Below are 16749 nucleotides of genomic sequence, written 5' to 3' on the forward strand. Positions count from 1 at the left end.
ATAGAATAATTTAATTTATAATTTTTCAATCCAAATAGAATAATAAAAATTTAGATATTAAGAGACGTTAGCATTATTTGAAAAATGATGTGGGGACCACCAACACTAAAAAAAATATTTATAAAGTCAAATATAAATTAATAACATATAAAATGAGACTTATATAACCTATAAAATTTAAAGTTAACCAAGTAAAATTTTATTTTAATGTAAATTTTAAAACTAATAAAAATATTTACAAAATTAATAAATTACACACTTCATTAACATGCCAAATCTAAAATAGCACATAATATGCCAATTTGTTTTTTAAAAAATATGTAAAAATTTGTTAGCCATAATTATTTAATTATTATTATTATTTTAAAATAAATATGAATAAAATAATATTAAAAATAATTCTTTTAATGTAGACAATATCTATTGGTGGTGGACTTTGATGGTTATAGATGGTATCAGAGGTAGATGCCGGCCGGTGGTTGGCCCCAAAGGGAGGTAGATGGTTAGATCTTACCTTAGTTGAGGAATGGAACGAAGGATTCTTTATAGAGGTGTGAAAACCTTTCATTTGTATACTCATTTTAAAACCGTGATCTGTGAGGTTGGTGTGAATAGGTAGCGAGCTAAAACGATTATTATTATCTTAAAAGTTGATGGTTTGATCGCCAAAAACAAACCCAATAAATTGGAAAAAGACTGAAATACCCTTGAAACTGGTGGTCGTTGTGGGGGTAAAAATGGAGTTATACAAATTGGTTGAATTGATGATATAGTTGGGGATTGAATAAAATATAGTTATCCTAGGACGCGGTATAAATAGCAAGCGGGAATACGAAAACAATGCAAATCATTCTGTTCTATCCCCCGATGGCCTCGTCAGGTGTTCGTGCATCTCATTTTCTCTCTCTCTTTCCCGCCTTCTACGGAGCTGTTTGAATTCTTCTTCCTTGTCATCACCAAACTTTTCTTCTTCTTCCTCTTTGCGAACGGATTGGCTGAAGCTGCAGAGGGAAAAAATCGTTCACAATGAGTGAGACGATGGAGAATTACTTGAGAAAGAACTTCGAGCTCGAGCCGAAGAGTCCGTCCGAGGAGGCTCAAATGCGATGGCGATCCGCCGTCTCTATTGTCAAGAATCGCCGCCGGAGGTTTCGCATGGTTGCTGATCTCGATAAGCGAGCTCAGGCTGAGGAAAAGCGCAGGAAACTCCAGGTTTTCATTTGCATTTACGTTTAATCGTTTCCGATCTAATTGATTCCTATTTGCGCCATCGTTTTATTTATTTATTTATTATATTTTATTTCGTGAGATCTTGCATTTTTGTAACCTTTCTCTGCGGTATCAGTTCGAGAAGGTTTCGTTAATCAGTTTACATAGTTGATTACATAATAATACCTAAAAGATTGATATTAGTTTTCTTTTTTAATCCGCTTTTGTCATTGGATTTTGATATTGATTTATAGCGTTACCGTAGACGAAGAAATTTATTTTGCTTTTATGTTTGGCTATATCTGTTGTGGTCTACGAATTAGAAGTCGTTGAAGGAAACGCTCAAGTTATTTTCTGCGGAGTTAAAAGGAAGGAATTATTTCTCCACGCGGGATAGGCAGCCAATTCTGAACGAATAATAAAAGTCAAATTGGAGAAAAGTGAAAGAGTCAGGTCAGCCTCATATTGGCTTGTAAATGAAGCCCGGTACCGCGGATTTCAAAATTCTTGTTCATAGTAACCAAATTATGAAGACTTGCGGAATAAAACATTACTCAAATTAGTACATAATGTTTAGGAAAAAAAGGGACGAAGCTTATTGGAAAAACTGTCTGCAGGGACCATTACAGGAAGTCGTTCAGATTAAGAACCTGCTCCAGAGGCTTCCTGACTATGATTTTGTATTCTTAAGCTTTAGTTCTTGCTCTATGTTCTGCTAGATTTCGTTAGCTCTTAGCTCTCTAGAAATGAGGACTCGAAAATGAAACGTGATAACAGTTGTATATTTCATCCGGCTTTCTTTAGAAAGAAGATTTGAGCTTCTACAAAAACAATCACGTAGAATTTATCCACTGAAAACGGTATTAAAGATTAAGACCGGATAGTTTCTGTTTCGCAGACTTAGTTGTAGGGAGGAATTAGAAAGATCAGGGTGAGTAGTTTCTCCATAATTTCTGGATAATTTAATTAATCTATCTCTGAACGGGGAGAGAAAGAATGGGGAACGCTCTAATGAGAATATATTAAATAATTTAATTAAAGACAAACTCTTAACTACTTTTCTACGGTACTAGAGATATGGGATGAAAATTTGAACCTACTACCTCATGAATACCTCAGCCGCCAAGATATTGGCAAGTTTTAAGGTTTTTGAATAAGTGGTGTTCTAACTAATTATTGAGGAAGGGGTTATGATTAAATTTCTATAGGTTCTGTTCTTTTCCTATTTAGTATAATAATCCATTGAAAATTTTATTATTAATACTTTTCAACTTTAAACTTTTCAATATAATGATATTTAATTCGGTCAAGACAGAACATATCTTCATCATGAAGTTCAAAAATTTTGGGAAGTTTCTTAGAAATTTCTCTGTTTCTTGTCATCTCTTCTATCAATAGGATCAAGACGAACTGTCCTATCAACATCATTTTCACTCTGATCATGTCGTGCATATCTCTGTCCAACAATGTCTATGTCTAGCTTAAGTTTGCACCCACCCCCTACGTGGACACAATTTCTTCTTTAGTCTATTTGTTAATCAGTGTACGTAGTGCAAGTTATAGTCTTCCTCCTTTGCATCATCATCATCATTATTGTATAATACGGTCATGATTACATTTCTTTTACATAGTCAATGGATAGTCAATGGATACAGCCACTTGTTTTTAAGTTCATTATACTAAAAGCTAGAAGCAGGTTTCATATTCATTTAGAAGCTTAAGACATAATCAGATTACTTATCCTTCTCCCATTATAGTTTCTAACAGATATTCATGCCCACTCGTGTCCAATGTGTCCGGGCTCATAAAATAACTATTTCATTAACAAAAAATGGAAACTAGATCAGGGAAGTCGCGAAGATAACTAGCTTGAGATGACCCTTTGATATAATTTCAGTCTCTCATAAAACTACGTACCCTTGCATAGGCTTTAGAGTTGCATCGATTGATGGCCTTGGAGAGTGATTAGGAGTATGGAACTGAGTTTTGAGTTAGTAGTAATCTTAAGTGAAATACCTAAGATACTTTTATGAATATTTAAAAGAATAGCAATCAAGTTCTTAAGCATTTCATGCTTATGTAACCAAAAAGATAAAACTTTTAATAGACTGTATTATTCTTTTTACTATTGCCATGTGAATCCCAGTCTGAAATAATCTCACTGTCTCTGTGCTCTGCCTCGAAGTATAAAGTTCATAATTTCATTATCTGAAAGTTTATGGATGGATGACCCACAAATCTCTAAATTGTTTTTTCTTTGTAAATATATGTAGATTGCATGTTTATTTTAGCATAACTTATAGTTGGAGATCCATTCTAGTCCCCCACATATCAATAGGATCATAATCATTGTCTATCGGTGTGAATATATGAAATATTTGAGAACAAAGAGCAGAAAGGCAACTGATTAAGACACTTTTTTTTAGTCCAACCAATTGCCAAAAAATTTTAAGTTAAAACTTCTTGCTTTTCCTGCTTTTCCCTGTATGCTGTCAGGAAAAGATACGAGTAGCTCTATACGTACAAAAAGCAGCATTGCATTTCATTGATGGTATGTCTTCTAATTCCCTATTACTGCATCTTATATTCATTGCATGTTTATTCGCAGTTTCAAAATTATATATTTATACTTGTATATTCTTTAATTGCTATGTACCAGCCGGGAAGCAAGGTGAATACAAGCTCTCCACAGAAGTAAGGGAAGCTGGTTTTGGAGTTGAACCTGATGTATTGGCATCCATGGTTCAAATCCACAATACCAAGAGTTTGTTACATTTCGGGGGCATTGGGGGATTGGCAAGAGAATTAAATGTTTCTCTGAAAGATGGAATTGCTACAAGTGAAGTAAGTTCAAGGCAGAGCACATACGGGATCAACCGTTACGTTGAGAAACCTTCAAGAGGGTTTTGGACGTTTGTGTGGGAAGCCCTGCATGATTTGACTCTCGTCATTCTCTTGGTTTCTGCCGTTGTTTCCATTGGCGTTGGAAATGCGACTGAAGGTTGGCCTAAAGGCATGTACGATGGACTTGGAATAATATTGAGTATCTTTCTCGTCGTGATAGTAACCGCAGTCAGTGACTATAATCAGTCCTTGCAATTTAAGGACTTGGAAAAACAGAAGAAAAATATTATTATTCAAGTTACTAGAGATGGATGCAGACAGAAGGTTTCTATTTATGATTTGGTGGTTGGAGATATTGTTCATTTATCTATTGGAGATCAAGTTCCTGCTGATGGCATTTTGGTGTCAGGCTACAGCTTATCAATAGACGAATCAAGCTTGTCAGGTGAAAGTGAACCTGTAAATGTAGATGATAATAGGCCTTTCCTTCTAGCAGGGACGAAAGTTCAGGACGGGTCTGGTAAGATGCTAGTAGCCTCTGTTGGTATGAGAACTGAATGGGGAAGATTGATGGTCACTTTGAGTGAAGGAGGAGATGACGAAACGCCACTTCAGGTAAAGCTTAACGGGGTTGCGACAATTATTGGAAAGGTCGGCTTGGTTTTTGCGGTCTTAACGTTTATAGTTCTGATCTCAAGATTTATTGTGCATAAAACATTACATAATGAGATTGGGCACTGGACATCCAAAGATGCATCGACGCTTCTGAATTACTTCGCCATTGCTGTAATTATAATTGTTGTTGCTGTTCCAGAAGGATTGCCTCTAGCCGTGACACTAAGTCTTGCCTTTGCCATGAAAAGGTTGATGAAGGATAAGGCACTTGTGAGGCATCTCTCCGCGTGTGAAACTATGGGTTCTGCAACCTGCATTTGCACCGATAAAACAGGTACATTAACAACGAACCATATGGTCGTCGACAAAATGTGGATTTGTGATGAAACGAGGACAATAAAAAATTCCAATGACGAAATTGCATTGAAATCCTCCGTAAATCAAACAGTATACAAGCTCCTTATACAATCTATATTTCAAAATACTAGCTCCGAGGTAGTCAAAGGCAAAGATGGGAGGAACACCATTTTAGGTACTCCAACTGAGACTGCATTGCTAGAATTTGGCTTGCTTTTAGGTGGTGCTTTTGGATCATTGAATGATGATTATAAGATAGTCAAAGTTGAGCCATTCAATTCAAATAGAAAGAAAATGTCTGTTCTTGTGGCTCTTCCCGGTGGTGGCTTTCGAGCATTCTGCAAAGGAGCATCAGAAATCATTTTATCCATGTGTGACAAGGTTCTCAGTTCTAATGGAGAACCATTGCTTCTTTCAGACGAAAAACGAACAAACATCTCGAATATCATCAATAGCTTCGCCAACGACGCTCTCAGAACTCTATGCATCGCTTATAAGGATATAACAGAAGTTTCTTCAGCACCAGACAGAATCCCAGATGATGATTTTACTTTAATAGCTGTTGTTGGCATTAAAGATCCTGTACGTCCTGGTGTAAGGGAAGCAGTTCAGGCTTGTTTGGCTGCTGGAATTACCGTAAGAATGGTAACTGGGGATAACATCAATACCGCTAAAGCCATAGCCAAAGAGTGTGGTATATTGACAGACGGTGGTTTAGCCATAGAAGGGCCAGAATTCCGCAACAAAAGCCAAGATGAAATGGAGAAGTTAATACCAAAACTCCAGGTTTTATATATATTACAAACAAAACCTGATAAAAACCAGACATGTTATCGCTTTGTGTTTGGTTCTTATTTGTTTGTTTTTTTGTATCTCTAGGTGATGGCTCGTTCATCTCCTCTTGACAAGCACACCTTGGTCGGGCAGCTAAGGAGAACGTTCAAAGAAGTGGTGGCTGTCACAGGCGATGGCACTAATGATGCCCCTGCCTTGCACGAGGCCGACATTGGATTGGCCATGGGTATTGCAGGAACAGAGGTTTGCTTTCAAATCATACACTTACAAGCGATGATCCTAATAATTAACCCTTTTGTTTGCTGCAAAATGCATACAGGTTGCCAAAGAAAACGCCGACGTAGTCATAATGGATGATAATTTCACAACCATCGTGAATGTTGCAAGATGGGGACGTGCAGTTTACATCAACATTCAGAAATTCGTACAGTTCCAGCTTACAGTCAACGTAGTCGCTCTCATGCTCAATTTCATATCCGCATGCGTTTCAGGTATGTTCATCCTCTATCTGAAATCGTGATAATGGACTGTTTTTGAGAGTAATGGACTGTTTCAGGTTCTGCTCCTCTCACCGCTGTTCAAATGCTATGGGTGAACTTAATAATGGACACACTTGGAGCTCTGGCATTGGCCACTGAGCCTCCCAATGAAGGGCTGATGAAACGAAAACCAATAGGAAGAAACGTTAGTATCATCACTGGGATCATGTGGAGGAACATCATCGGTCAGAGTATCTATCAAATCACTGTCTTATTAATCTTGAAATTCGAAGGAAAGCGCTTGTTGGATCTCACCGGTCCTGATTCGAGTATCGTTCTCGACACATTCATTTTCAACACGTTCGTGTTTTGCCAGGTAACGAGTACTAAATTTGTAATTTAACGAACATTCTTCACTCGCACTGACCGTGCATTACATCGTGCCAAACTCGACAGGTGTTTAACGAAATAAACAGCCGTGACATGGAGCGGATAAACGTTTTCGGAGGGATATTTGGTAGTTGGGTGTTCATGGGAGTGATGGCATCCACAGTTGGTTTCCAGATCATAATAGTTGAATTCCTTGGGACATTCGCAGAAACAGTGGGATTAAGCTGGAAGTTATGGGCAGCCAGCATCGTAATCGGAGCTATGAGTCTGCCAATAGCAATGGTGCTGAAATGCATTCCTGTTGCAAACTGCAAGGCCACATGCGAGTTCCACGATGGTTATGAGCCGCTCCCCACCGGTCCAGAATTGGCCTGAAAAACTAATACAAATCTTCATCACCTATGCCATCTCCATTTCAGGTCAGTTCCCGATTATATGTGAAAATCTCTCCTTAATTGTGCTTGCATTCTTTTTTTTTTTCTTCCCTTTTTTTTTTTATAAAATACTTCACTTCATTTGCTTCTTCAAGTGTGTGCTCTTTGAAATGTTTCAATTTCGCTTGTTTTTAATATATATGATTAATAACCTGTTCATATTTGGGTCTGTGTTTATTTAAATATTGAGCTCCCCCTCCCCTGACGAGTCCATTCACTCTTAATTTCTTAATTTTATTCACCTTTATCCCGCGCGATCCAGAAATTGTGCGGTAGATAATTTAAACTTTTATTAGTAAATTACAAGGTCAGTCTCTCTTAAACTTTCTGGTTTGTCGGATTTTAATAATGTATAATAGTTCTTTAAAATTCAACTTTGTGTGCCATGTGTCTTTAAATTTTCATTACATGTTAAATAAATTGTTAATCTATTCAATATTTGTGAATACCATTTAGAATTTTATTAGACATACAATTTAAATTTATATCATTTAGATGAATTTATTTTATTTTTTAAAAGTTTAAACGTTTCGAGATCTACTAGACACAAAATAAATAAAAAAACGCAGATAAAAGATTTCGGGATGAAAAATTAAAATGGAGAGTGAATTTCTGTTTTTATCTAGTTGCTCCCTCTTAAATAACCGACATCATAAAATTTATTAACGAATAATGAATGTGAACATATTTTAACGAAAATTAATATATATTTTTCATATTTTAACGAGAATTAAATATATATATATATATATATATTTACTGTAGCAGGAGTCTAAATCTCAACATTATTGTACTAAAAAACTATTATATATTTTAATAATTGTTTTTAAGATTTAGTAGTAGAATCTATTCTAATTTTTTAAAATTTAGATTTAGATTTTTTTATTTAATTTTGTTATTAATAATAATTTAAGAGGTAAAGAAAATCTATTCCATTTAATAAATCTCACTTTAAACATTATTAGAAAGTTTAAGTTTTAATTTAGCTTCAAATTTTAAAAAACCATTTATAAATTTATAAATTTATAAATTTTCAATGGTATGTGATAAGTTTATAAATATTTAAATTTATGTCTTTCACCTATTTGATTTTGAAAATTTAGATTTTCAAAAATCACCCAATTTAATTTTATGTCTCATAGTTACATTAATTTTTTTAGAAATAATTATTTAATAATTTATTAGACACAAAATAAAAAATTTAAAAATTAATTAGACACCATTAAAATTTTGAGTAAAAAAAAGTCAAAAAAAAAAAAAAAAAAAATCTAGAAAATCAAGTGTTTTTTTTAACCAACATATTAATCTCTTAACAAAGTTATCTCCATTATTCAAATTCTGAACCAAATTTGATCTTTTTTTTTTTTTTTTTTTTTTTTTTTTTTTTTTTTTTTTTTTTTTTTTTTTTTTTTTTTTTACGTTTGGTAAGAATCAATATATTAAAAGGTTCGACATTGTATGCAAATATATCTCAAATTAGATAGAAATAGAAAAGATCTTCGATGTAAAAGTAGACATATTTAGTTAGTGATTGTTTTTAGACGTAGTTAAAAGAAAAAATTATCCAATCATAATTTTAAAGTGAGGAAAAAATTATCCAATCATAATTTCAAAGTGAACAATATCGTACTATTATAGAGATATGAAGAGACTTCTTATCTTAATATATAATATAATAGTCATGTCCTAGTATTTACGTAAATAAGAGCCTAAAAGTGTTACAAATTTTTTTTGATAAATCCTACCTGCAGACCAAAATATTCATGCTTAAAGACAAGCTTAAGAACCTTTTGTTAGTTGAGAATGCAAATATAATATACTCTTAGTGAAAAAGTAATTAATTTTTTTTTTTTTTTTTTTTTCCCAACAACTCAACAACCTGGACCAACCCAACCCGAACTATAAGGGTTGGGCGGTTTGGGTTAGGTTGGATTAGCTTTTCAGGTTGGTTTGGGTTCATTTTTCTGAACCCAAACTAACTCGGTTCGGTTTCAGATTCATGGGACAAAACCCTCAGATTGACCCGAACCAAATAAAAATATAAGGTTTGCCAGAGTAGTACTTTATCTTAACTTAAAACACTCACACTTGAGGAGTTCGATGCTAATTGATGTGTAAATGTTGCAACATAAAAAATATGAAAACTCTTGAATGGAGTATTAGAACAAAAAAATCCATTAGATATAATGAACTATTGGTTCTAAGCCATCTCCGGTGATGAATCAACAATCTAAAGTGCTTTTCTTGCCGGCATATTCTTGATGCGTTTGAAGATACATATTCCATGTCAGTTGAGTTATATTCAACATATAAATTATTATTATTATTGTTGTTTTTCCAGTTAAGTTGGAACTCTTTTGGATAATGGTGCACATGTTTTAGATATATCATACACCAACTAATATGTAATTCAGTAACATATTCAAATATATAATTCACATTATTGCGTCATCTTAAAAAAATTGACAAAAGAAGACCCAATACAAATAAGCCACCAACCATTTGTACATCCCGCTTAAATTAAGATATAGAAGTATATGAACACATATTATTATAATAGATTATACATAAAAAATTAAAACCATGATGTAAGTTAATGTAGTTTTATTAACATACTAACATACCATAAATAATAAATTCAACCATAAATAGTTCTCTTATAAAACGACTTTATGAAAAAGAAAAAGAAGTATAAATAAGTCGCATAACATTTATCAATATCAATGTAACTCAGCAATAACTAACATTTACTCGTTCTCTCGAAAATAGAAGTTCAAATCTTCCTACCACATGTATTTGTAATCCCGGATTACGGATTACTTCATAAAGTTCTCATTAGATATAAAAGGCTGGAGTACACAAAATATTAAGTCAGTAAATTTCAATATCACCTCCAATAACTAACCACTATTGACAAACATTTTTAACAGCAATTCCAGGTAAAAAGTAAAACCAAAACACATATCTTTCATATTCCTTCAGTCAGCACAACAACATAGACATGATCCTATATTTCAAAACTCTTGCAAGAAATGTCTGCCATGGTAGAATCACCATGGAAACCAACACACTCTTGCTTCCCCCATTGCCTAATGCATGCACATAGTCTAACTGGGTTCAGAATGGAAGCTCAATGCGATAAAATCAAACATCAAGAAACGACTTTACTTGAACAAGACCTGTTCTATAGATTGTATATCGTAATTTCTTTCGGTGCCGAATGGCGTACCTTTACAAAAATGCTGAAGTCCTTGAACAGTAATTCTCAGAATATAAGATTATTGACAAATCCAATAAATACGTAAGCTTCATATCTAGCACAGAACCCTCACATGAACAACTTGAGATGCAATTATTCATAAACAACCACGAATAGGAATATGACGGTGAAATAATAGAATGTAGGGTCTGGTTCACTCCACTATTATTGGTCTACAGGGAACAAACCTTCTGAACTTTGAACGTGAAGGAGAATTAGGCAAGATTGATTGTGAAGGAGACATATGGATGTGCATCAGAGTCTCCCCCCAGACCAGCCATCGCTCCTCCCACTTCATCTTCAGTTTTCCAATATGTACTGCACAACCAAAATTCTAAATTGTTAAAATACTTGCATCATAAACAGCCACAAAATGCATTCCATATACACAAAATCCATAGCACATGGAAACAGAGACAAGCTTTCTTCCCGTCTTTTGAGTTCAACAATGGCAGAGGTAAGGATCAAGGTCCTCAAATCCGAAAATATTAAGTGTCTTATCCATTGAGTTATATTCAGATTCGCAACATAGAGACAAGCTGGTAGGACACAAATATAGCAAGGACATGTTTAGCCGAATATATGCTTAAACCCTACTTTAGTCCCTAAATTTACATTTCTGGTAAAAAAATTTGTACATTTAATAGAAACCTTAGACTACTTGTTTCCAGACCCAGTATAAATAACTCCATATCTTGGAACAATAGAAATATAAAATTATGTTGAGTTGAATCTTTTTTTCACTCAAAATTGATCTTTTTATATTCTATATTTATGTTTACGCCCAATAATTTCTTAAATAAGAAAAAGAAATCATCAATAATCAAGTCCAGAATGTTAAGAGTGTCCAACAAGTATTGGGATACACCACCCAGGTCATGATTCATAGAGTAGGACGGTTCAATGAACCTTAATAGATGCTATCTAGCTTCAGAAAGCACAAAGAAGGTAAACTCAAAATTCAAATAGGCAATTTAGTTCACTATTGTTACAACGGAGAAGGCATAGGATCTGTTTGATAAACATTATTTTACCATTTTCTTCCAAATTTTCTAAGTTCAAAAAATAAACTTACCAATAGTTTCCTTTTATTATTCACTTTTCAAAATATTCTTGAAGTTCTAGAGAAACTTTAAAATTTTGAAAGAGTGCTGTTTGGGAGATTGTTTTAAATTAGTTTTGTATTTTTCAGGACAAAAATAAATGTTTAACTGAATAATAAAAATTATTTTTTCTTAGTCTATTAACCTATTTTCTAGAACTAAGAATTGTTTCTCCATTTTAAATTCATGGACATAAATGAATCGTGATTTTGAAAGGCACAATTCTCAACCTTTAAAAACCACCTGTTAGCATCTAATCATAGAGACCAAAAATTGATTTGATAAGCACAAAATGTTTTGGATATAGTTTTAAGAACCTACTTTTTGTTTATGAATTTTGGCTAAGGTTGTAGAAATATTCTTAAAGATAGGTGATAAAACAAAAAGATGTTAGTGAACAAACTTATCAATTAAAAACAGAAAACTAAAAGAGGATAACTATTTCATTTTTAGTTTCCTGTTTTCGAAATTTATGCTTGTTTCCTCTCAATTTCTCTATTATGGTTTTCATCAATCTTAAAAGAAACACTTGAATTCCTAGTCAAATTTTAAAAACAAAAACTAAGTTTTTTAGTTTTTCAAAACTTGATTTTTGAAAATATGAGTAGAACATGGATAACGAAACATGGAAACTTATTGGTGGAAATGGTGTTTATAAGCTTGATTTTCAAAAACCAAATAATTATCAGACCTTAACATATCAAACTGTCCCTTAACTAAACAACAATAGTAAACAATGGGAAAGGTTTCCATGCATACGGATAGCAAAGATCAAATAAGCATTAATACCTCAGTTTTATATCTATTAATTTAATAAATCCAACGACACAACAGTTATCATGGAACTTTTAAGACTCCTATTTTGGTATTTTGTTCAATTCCACCTGAATTGACAATAGCTTCATCTTTTATGGGGTGAAGAATTCTCTTGCACATAACAATGGTAACGGATACATCTTATTAATGATCTAACCGTCTAAATAATATATGGAGGCAACATTAGCAAGTGGAAGATGGCATCCTAAATCATATCCAGATAAGGTGTTTGTGACAGGTGTCTGACATGACAATTTCATGCTCACCAGTAAACCATAGTTGATTCTTAACTAAACAAACATGGCAGCATAACAATTGAATCATTAACCAGTTACTGTCAGTCAACATGATGTGAGTTCAATATTTACTGCGAGCAACTCTGCAAACATTCATTAAATGCCAAAAGAACATGAAAATACTCGTAACTTACCTGTTAGCACTGTCACACAAACCTTCAAGGATTGATCGTACTTTCTTCTCACTTTTAACAGATGGTGCCAAAACAGATGCCTGCAAATGATTGACAGAATCAGCTTTGTCGAAAGAGGAAAAGGTTGGCAGAAACCAGGGAGCAAATGCAAGACATATACCAAGAAGGATGGTGGTAAGCCGTATCTCAGGATACTCTCAGCAAAGACACGTACGGCACAAAAGTGCATCCAGGAAATGAAAACCTGCAGATTTGAAAGAAACTCAATCAGAGGAAAGGAATAAATTACCGGCATTTTTATAGTTACACTTGGAGGAAGGAGCAACCTCAGCATAACTAGCGTATGACCACTGCAATAAAGAACTTCTCAAACTTTCCTGGTCCTGCACCAACTTTTCTAACTCCTGTTTTCTACTCTCTTGTGCTTCTGGACTATATTCAAATTCACGAATCTCCAACACATTAAGATTAAAAGAAATTAGGCCTGAAAACTACAGTATAATAATAATTGGTTATAAAAATGATTCAAAATGTATTAAATATTCACCTGGAACCCTTTTTCACGTGCACTTGTTTTGAAATTGTCTGCAACGCGATTAAAGAGTGTTACGGAGTAAAGGGCATATTCATTATCCTCGTATAACTTCTTGGAAGACCTGGGAACCTAAAAAAGCTTAGCATAATTATGAGAACATAAAAAGAACAGAACAAGAGACAAGTAGTAGAAGCATTACAGTCCCAGACATTTCAACATTGTGAGCCTACAATAGTTCATCTCACCTACCTAACATAATCTAACTCAGCCATAGAAAGCTTACCATGCAAATCATAATCCTATTAAAATGTGGTACAAGAGGGAGATAGAAGTTAAAAACATAAACTTACCACATAGCTAGTCAGTGTTTCATAGCTAGATAGCCACTCCTTCTGTGAGTACTTAGGAACAACCACAAGAAGGGTTGTTAGATGTTCTGAGATAATTATGTCCTCTGGTTTTACAAGATTGGAAATATCACGGACTGCTAAGCTGATGAAACGAAGATCAATTAGAAACATCATATAGGCTAAATACAAATGTATCAATTATGAGCATTCATACCTTCCACTTTGCTTTCTGTTAATGGCATTAAGTTGACTCCGCACATTATTGTACTCAGCAACGCGAATCTAGCAATAGAAATAGCTTTCAATGAAAAGTTCAACTGGAAATGCCTTAAAAGGTTTCAGTTATTTTTGGTTTGTCTAGCACCCACGGGCAGTAAAGAAATTTCATGACATTAAGAAAGTTTCAGGAGGCCACTAAATAAAATAGCATACATTAAGTTGCCATTGAGAAGAAATATCTGTATTGATAATAAAACCAGAAAAATGTTGCAAGTTAGGAAATCAATGAATTAGGTTATGGAGTGACAGTAAAACCTAGGAAGCATTGACACTTTAGTGTGGAAAATATGTTCAATTTGATCACATATCTAACCCTAAAACACTAGTCAAACATGTGTTGGATGCTTGTCAGGTATGCTAGAAACAGGTTGAACCCTAGTTGAATCATAATACACACATGTTAGGCACCTGTGAACATTTGTTTAGTAATTATTAGATAATTGAAAAGTGTGAAATTTCATAATTGTTGTTGTCTTGAAAAATACATTATAAAATATGTGAGAAAAACTAGTAACTTGTGAGAGTGGAAAACATCAACATTGATTAAATTAATTTTCAAAAGATATTTTATAATTTATAAAATTATTGTTTGGTTACAATTTTTCAAAACGTTTGCTATAGAGAAGAGAACCTTTAGAAAATTGTGAATAATTTCTCACTCAGAATGATTGCATGTTCACAAATTAAAAGTTAAAACCTAGTTCTAATGTGAAAAACAATGTACTGAATGAAAATATTCACATATGCTCAGAATATATAGTCCAATACACTTATCTCCATCATGTTCATATCTTAAATTTCTAGAATATGAAGTATTACGTCATGTCCATGTCCTTGAATCTTAGGATATAAATACAAAATCTTCAACACTTCTGTTTCCTAATTAATTGCATATGCAAGTGTCTGCACTTGCTCATCATCTCAAGTTATAGTAAAGTTTGCTACAGTCTTATTAGTGGCTACTGCCTTGCTGATAAGGCTAGATAAAAAGAGAGGAAGGTTATTATAATATGATCATGATAGTTCAAAAAATTTAAGAACATCCTAAAATTTACATTTTTTATATAAGAAACAATCGAAAGATATATTCCAAAAAGAGCAGAAATAGACTAAGGCCAGGGTAGAGGGAACCAAATTGAACTTGACAGTACAAGACTTGAGATTTCATACCTTGTCCATCAACTCCAACTTTCTTCCAAGCCATTATTTCTCAATAAAACAACCAGTAAATTTTTTTTAACACCTAACCATTAGTGCTTGAATATTCTTTTTTTTTTTTTTTTTTTACTATTATATATCGTAGGTAGGATATGAATACCAATTGATGGAAGTAATGCATTCAAAGAACGGAATTAACAACAAGATAAAGAAGATCATGATTCGCAGCAATCATGATGGGCAAGGGCAAAACAAATACCTACTCCATCAAGCAAAAATAATAACAACGGTCATAAATTATTAAAAATGAAGGAAGATATCCTAATGGAGGATAATCAACTTCTTCTAATCTTCCCATATGTTACAATAAGATTTTGGAAATCTTATGGAGAAAATTATCCACAGCCTAGACAAAAGTTTCAACGACTTATGATAGCCACATCTCAACCTGGGCATCAGCTCAAACAAAAAAAAAAAAGAAAAAACGTTACCTTCAGGTCATCCTCAGTCTTGGCCACTTGACTGTGAATGTTATCCACAATGTCTCTCAGAGGCGATATTGTTGGGTACTTGGCTTCATCCCACACAAACCTTCCATTACCAAGCAAAATTCATCACATCATGCAGACAAGTGACCACAAAATCCGAACCTAATTTCCCAAAATGAAATCAATTCAGAAGAAAACGCCCATTTTACCTAGTAAGATACGAATCAACGGGGACTCCATCAACCGTCAAAACATTGCTCTCCACACCAGAAACCTTCTCTAGTTCCTCGATCTGCCGTTTGATTTTCTGGGAAACTCCTTCCATAAAGCTGTTCGACTGCACAATGAAATGAATTTTTGAAACTTCTAATACCATACTAAAAACTGGAAACATAAAGATCGCGTAGATTTTTGGCCCAATTCTGTTCTTAAAAAAAAAAAAAAAAAAAAAAGAGCATTCTAAGAACAAATCAAATCGCATTTGAAAATTCAACAGACTTCAAACTAAATTCAAATACGCACAAACAACATTTTAACCAGAAACAGGAAAGCAATACCTTGAGAAGATCATCGCTGAGGGAAAGGAGCGAATCCAGCGTTCCTACGCGGAGATTAGGAACATTGAGCTAAACAAAAGAAAAATCAGAAACATTAAAAGAAAGTAAGATCATGAAAATCAAGCAGATTTGAAGATTTGGCGGTGAAATCAGTACTCTGTATAGAGGAGTATCGAAAGAATGCTTGGAGATTTGCTCTTGAAGGCGATTCCATAGGGAAGAGGCGGAGCCTTGAACAGGTAAAGAGACCATCCAGTATCTGCTCGCCATTACAGCTTTGTTCCCAAGCTGTGGAAGTATCAACTGAAAACGAGAGCGAGAGAGAAGAACGAAGCTGATGCAGCCGAGATCAAGAGCTTTCTCTCTCTTCCTCTCTCTCTCTCATCTTCTTATTTCATTGACGTCATCTCAAGATCTCTAAAATTTTCAACGGCTCAGATTCATTTACACCATCAACGTGTATGCGACAAAGAATCCATCGTCGGTTTATTCGATCTCTTTTTTCATTTGTCCCTTTTTTCTGATGTAAAATTAACCATTTTTACTCTTAAATTTAAATTAATAAAAATAATCATAAACTTTACCATTTATCTTTAAAATATCTTTAAAATATTTTTAAATTTACCAAATTTTTAATAATACTTTTAATTA

General features: G+C 33.7%; 2 protein-coding genes across 2 annotated transcripts; one reads left to right on the forward strand and one right to left on the reverse strand.

The window, feature by feature from the left end:
• The first annotated feature begins 837 nt into the window (after nucleotides 1–837).
• LOC111808333 (calcium-transporting ATPase 4, plasma membrane-type) lies at nucleotides 838–7286 on the forward strand. Its single transcript, XM_023694254.2, has 7 exons — nucleotides 838–1212; nucleotides 3706–3760; nucleotides 3869–5811; nucleotides 5905–6063; nucleotides 6140–6311; nucleotides 6377–6675; nucleotides 6756–7286. The coding sequence occupies exons 1-7, from the start codon at nucleotides 1027–1029 to the stop codon at nucleotides 7062–7064; spliced, it is 3123 nt and encodes a 1040-aa protein (XP_023550022.2). The 5' UTR covers nucleotides 838–1026; the 3' UTR covers nucleotides 7065–7286.
• Nucleotides 7287–10286: 3000 nt separating this feature from the next.
• LOC111809104 (V-type proton ATPase subunit C) lies at nucleotides 10287–16480 on the reverse strand. Its single transcript, XM_023695454.2, has 11 exons — nucleotides 16255–16480; nucleotides 16099–16167; nucleotides 15751–15878; nucleotides 15545–15644; nucleotides 13831–13898; nucleotides 13617–13758; nucleotides 13279–13395; nucleotides 13058–13183; nucleotides 12892–12975; nucleotides 12732–12811; nucleotides 10287–10700 (listed from the first exon to the last, which is right to left on the reverse strand). The coding sequence occupies exons 1-11, from the start codon at nucleotides 16366–16368 to the stop codon at nucleotides 10598–10600; spliced, it is 1131 nt and encodes a 376-aa protein (XP_023551222.1). The 5' UTR covers nucleotides 16369–16480; the 3' UTR covers nucleotides 10287–10597.
• Nucleotides 16481–16749: the final 269 nt, after the last annotated feature.

Source organism: Cucurbita pepo, chromosome 13 (assembly GCF_057944985.1).
Source record: "Cucurbita pepo subsp. pepo isolate OVF chromosome 13, ASM5794498v1, whole genome shotgun sequence".
NCBI lineage: Eukaryota > Viridiplantae > Streptophyta > Magnoliopsida > Cucurbitales > Cucurbitaceae > Cucurbita > Cucurbita pepo.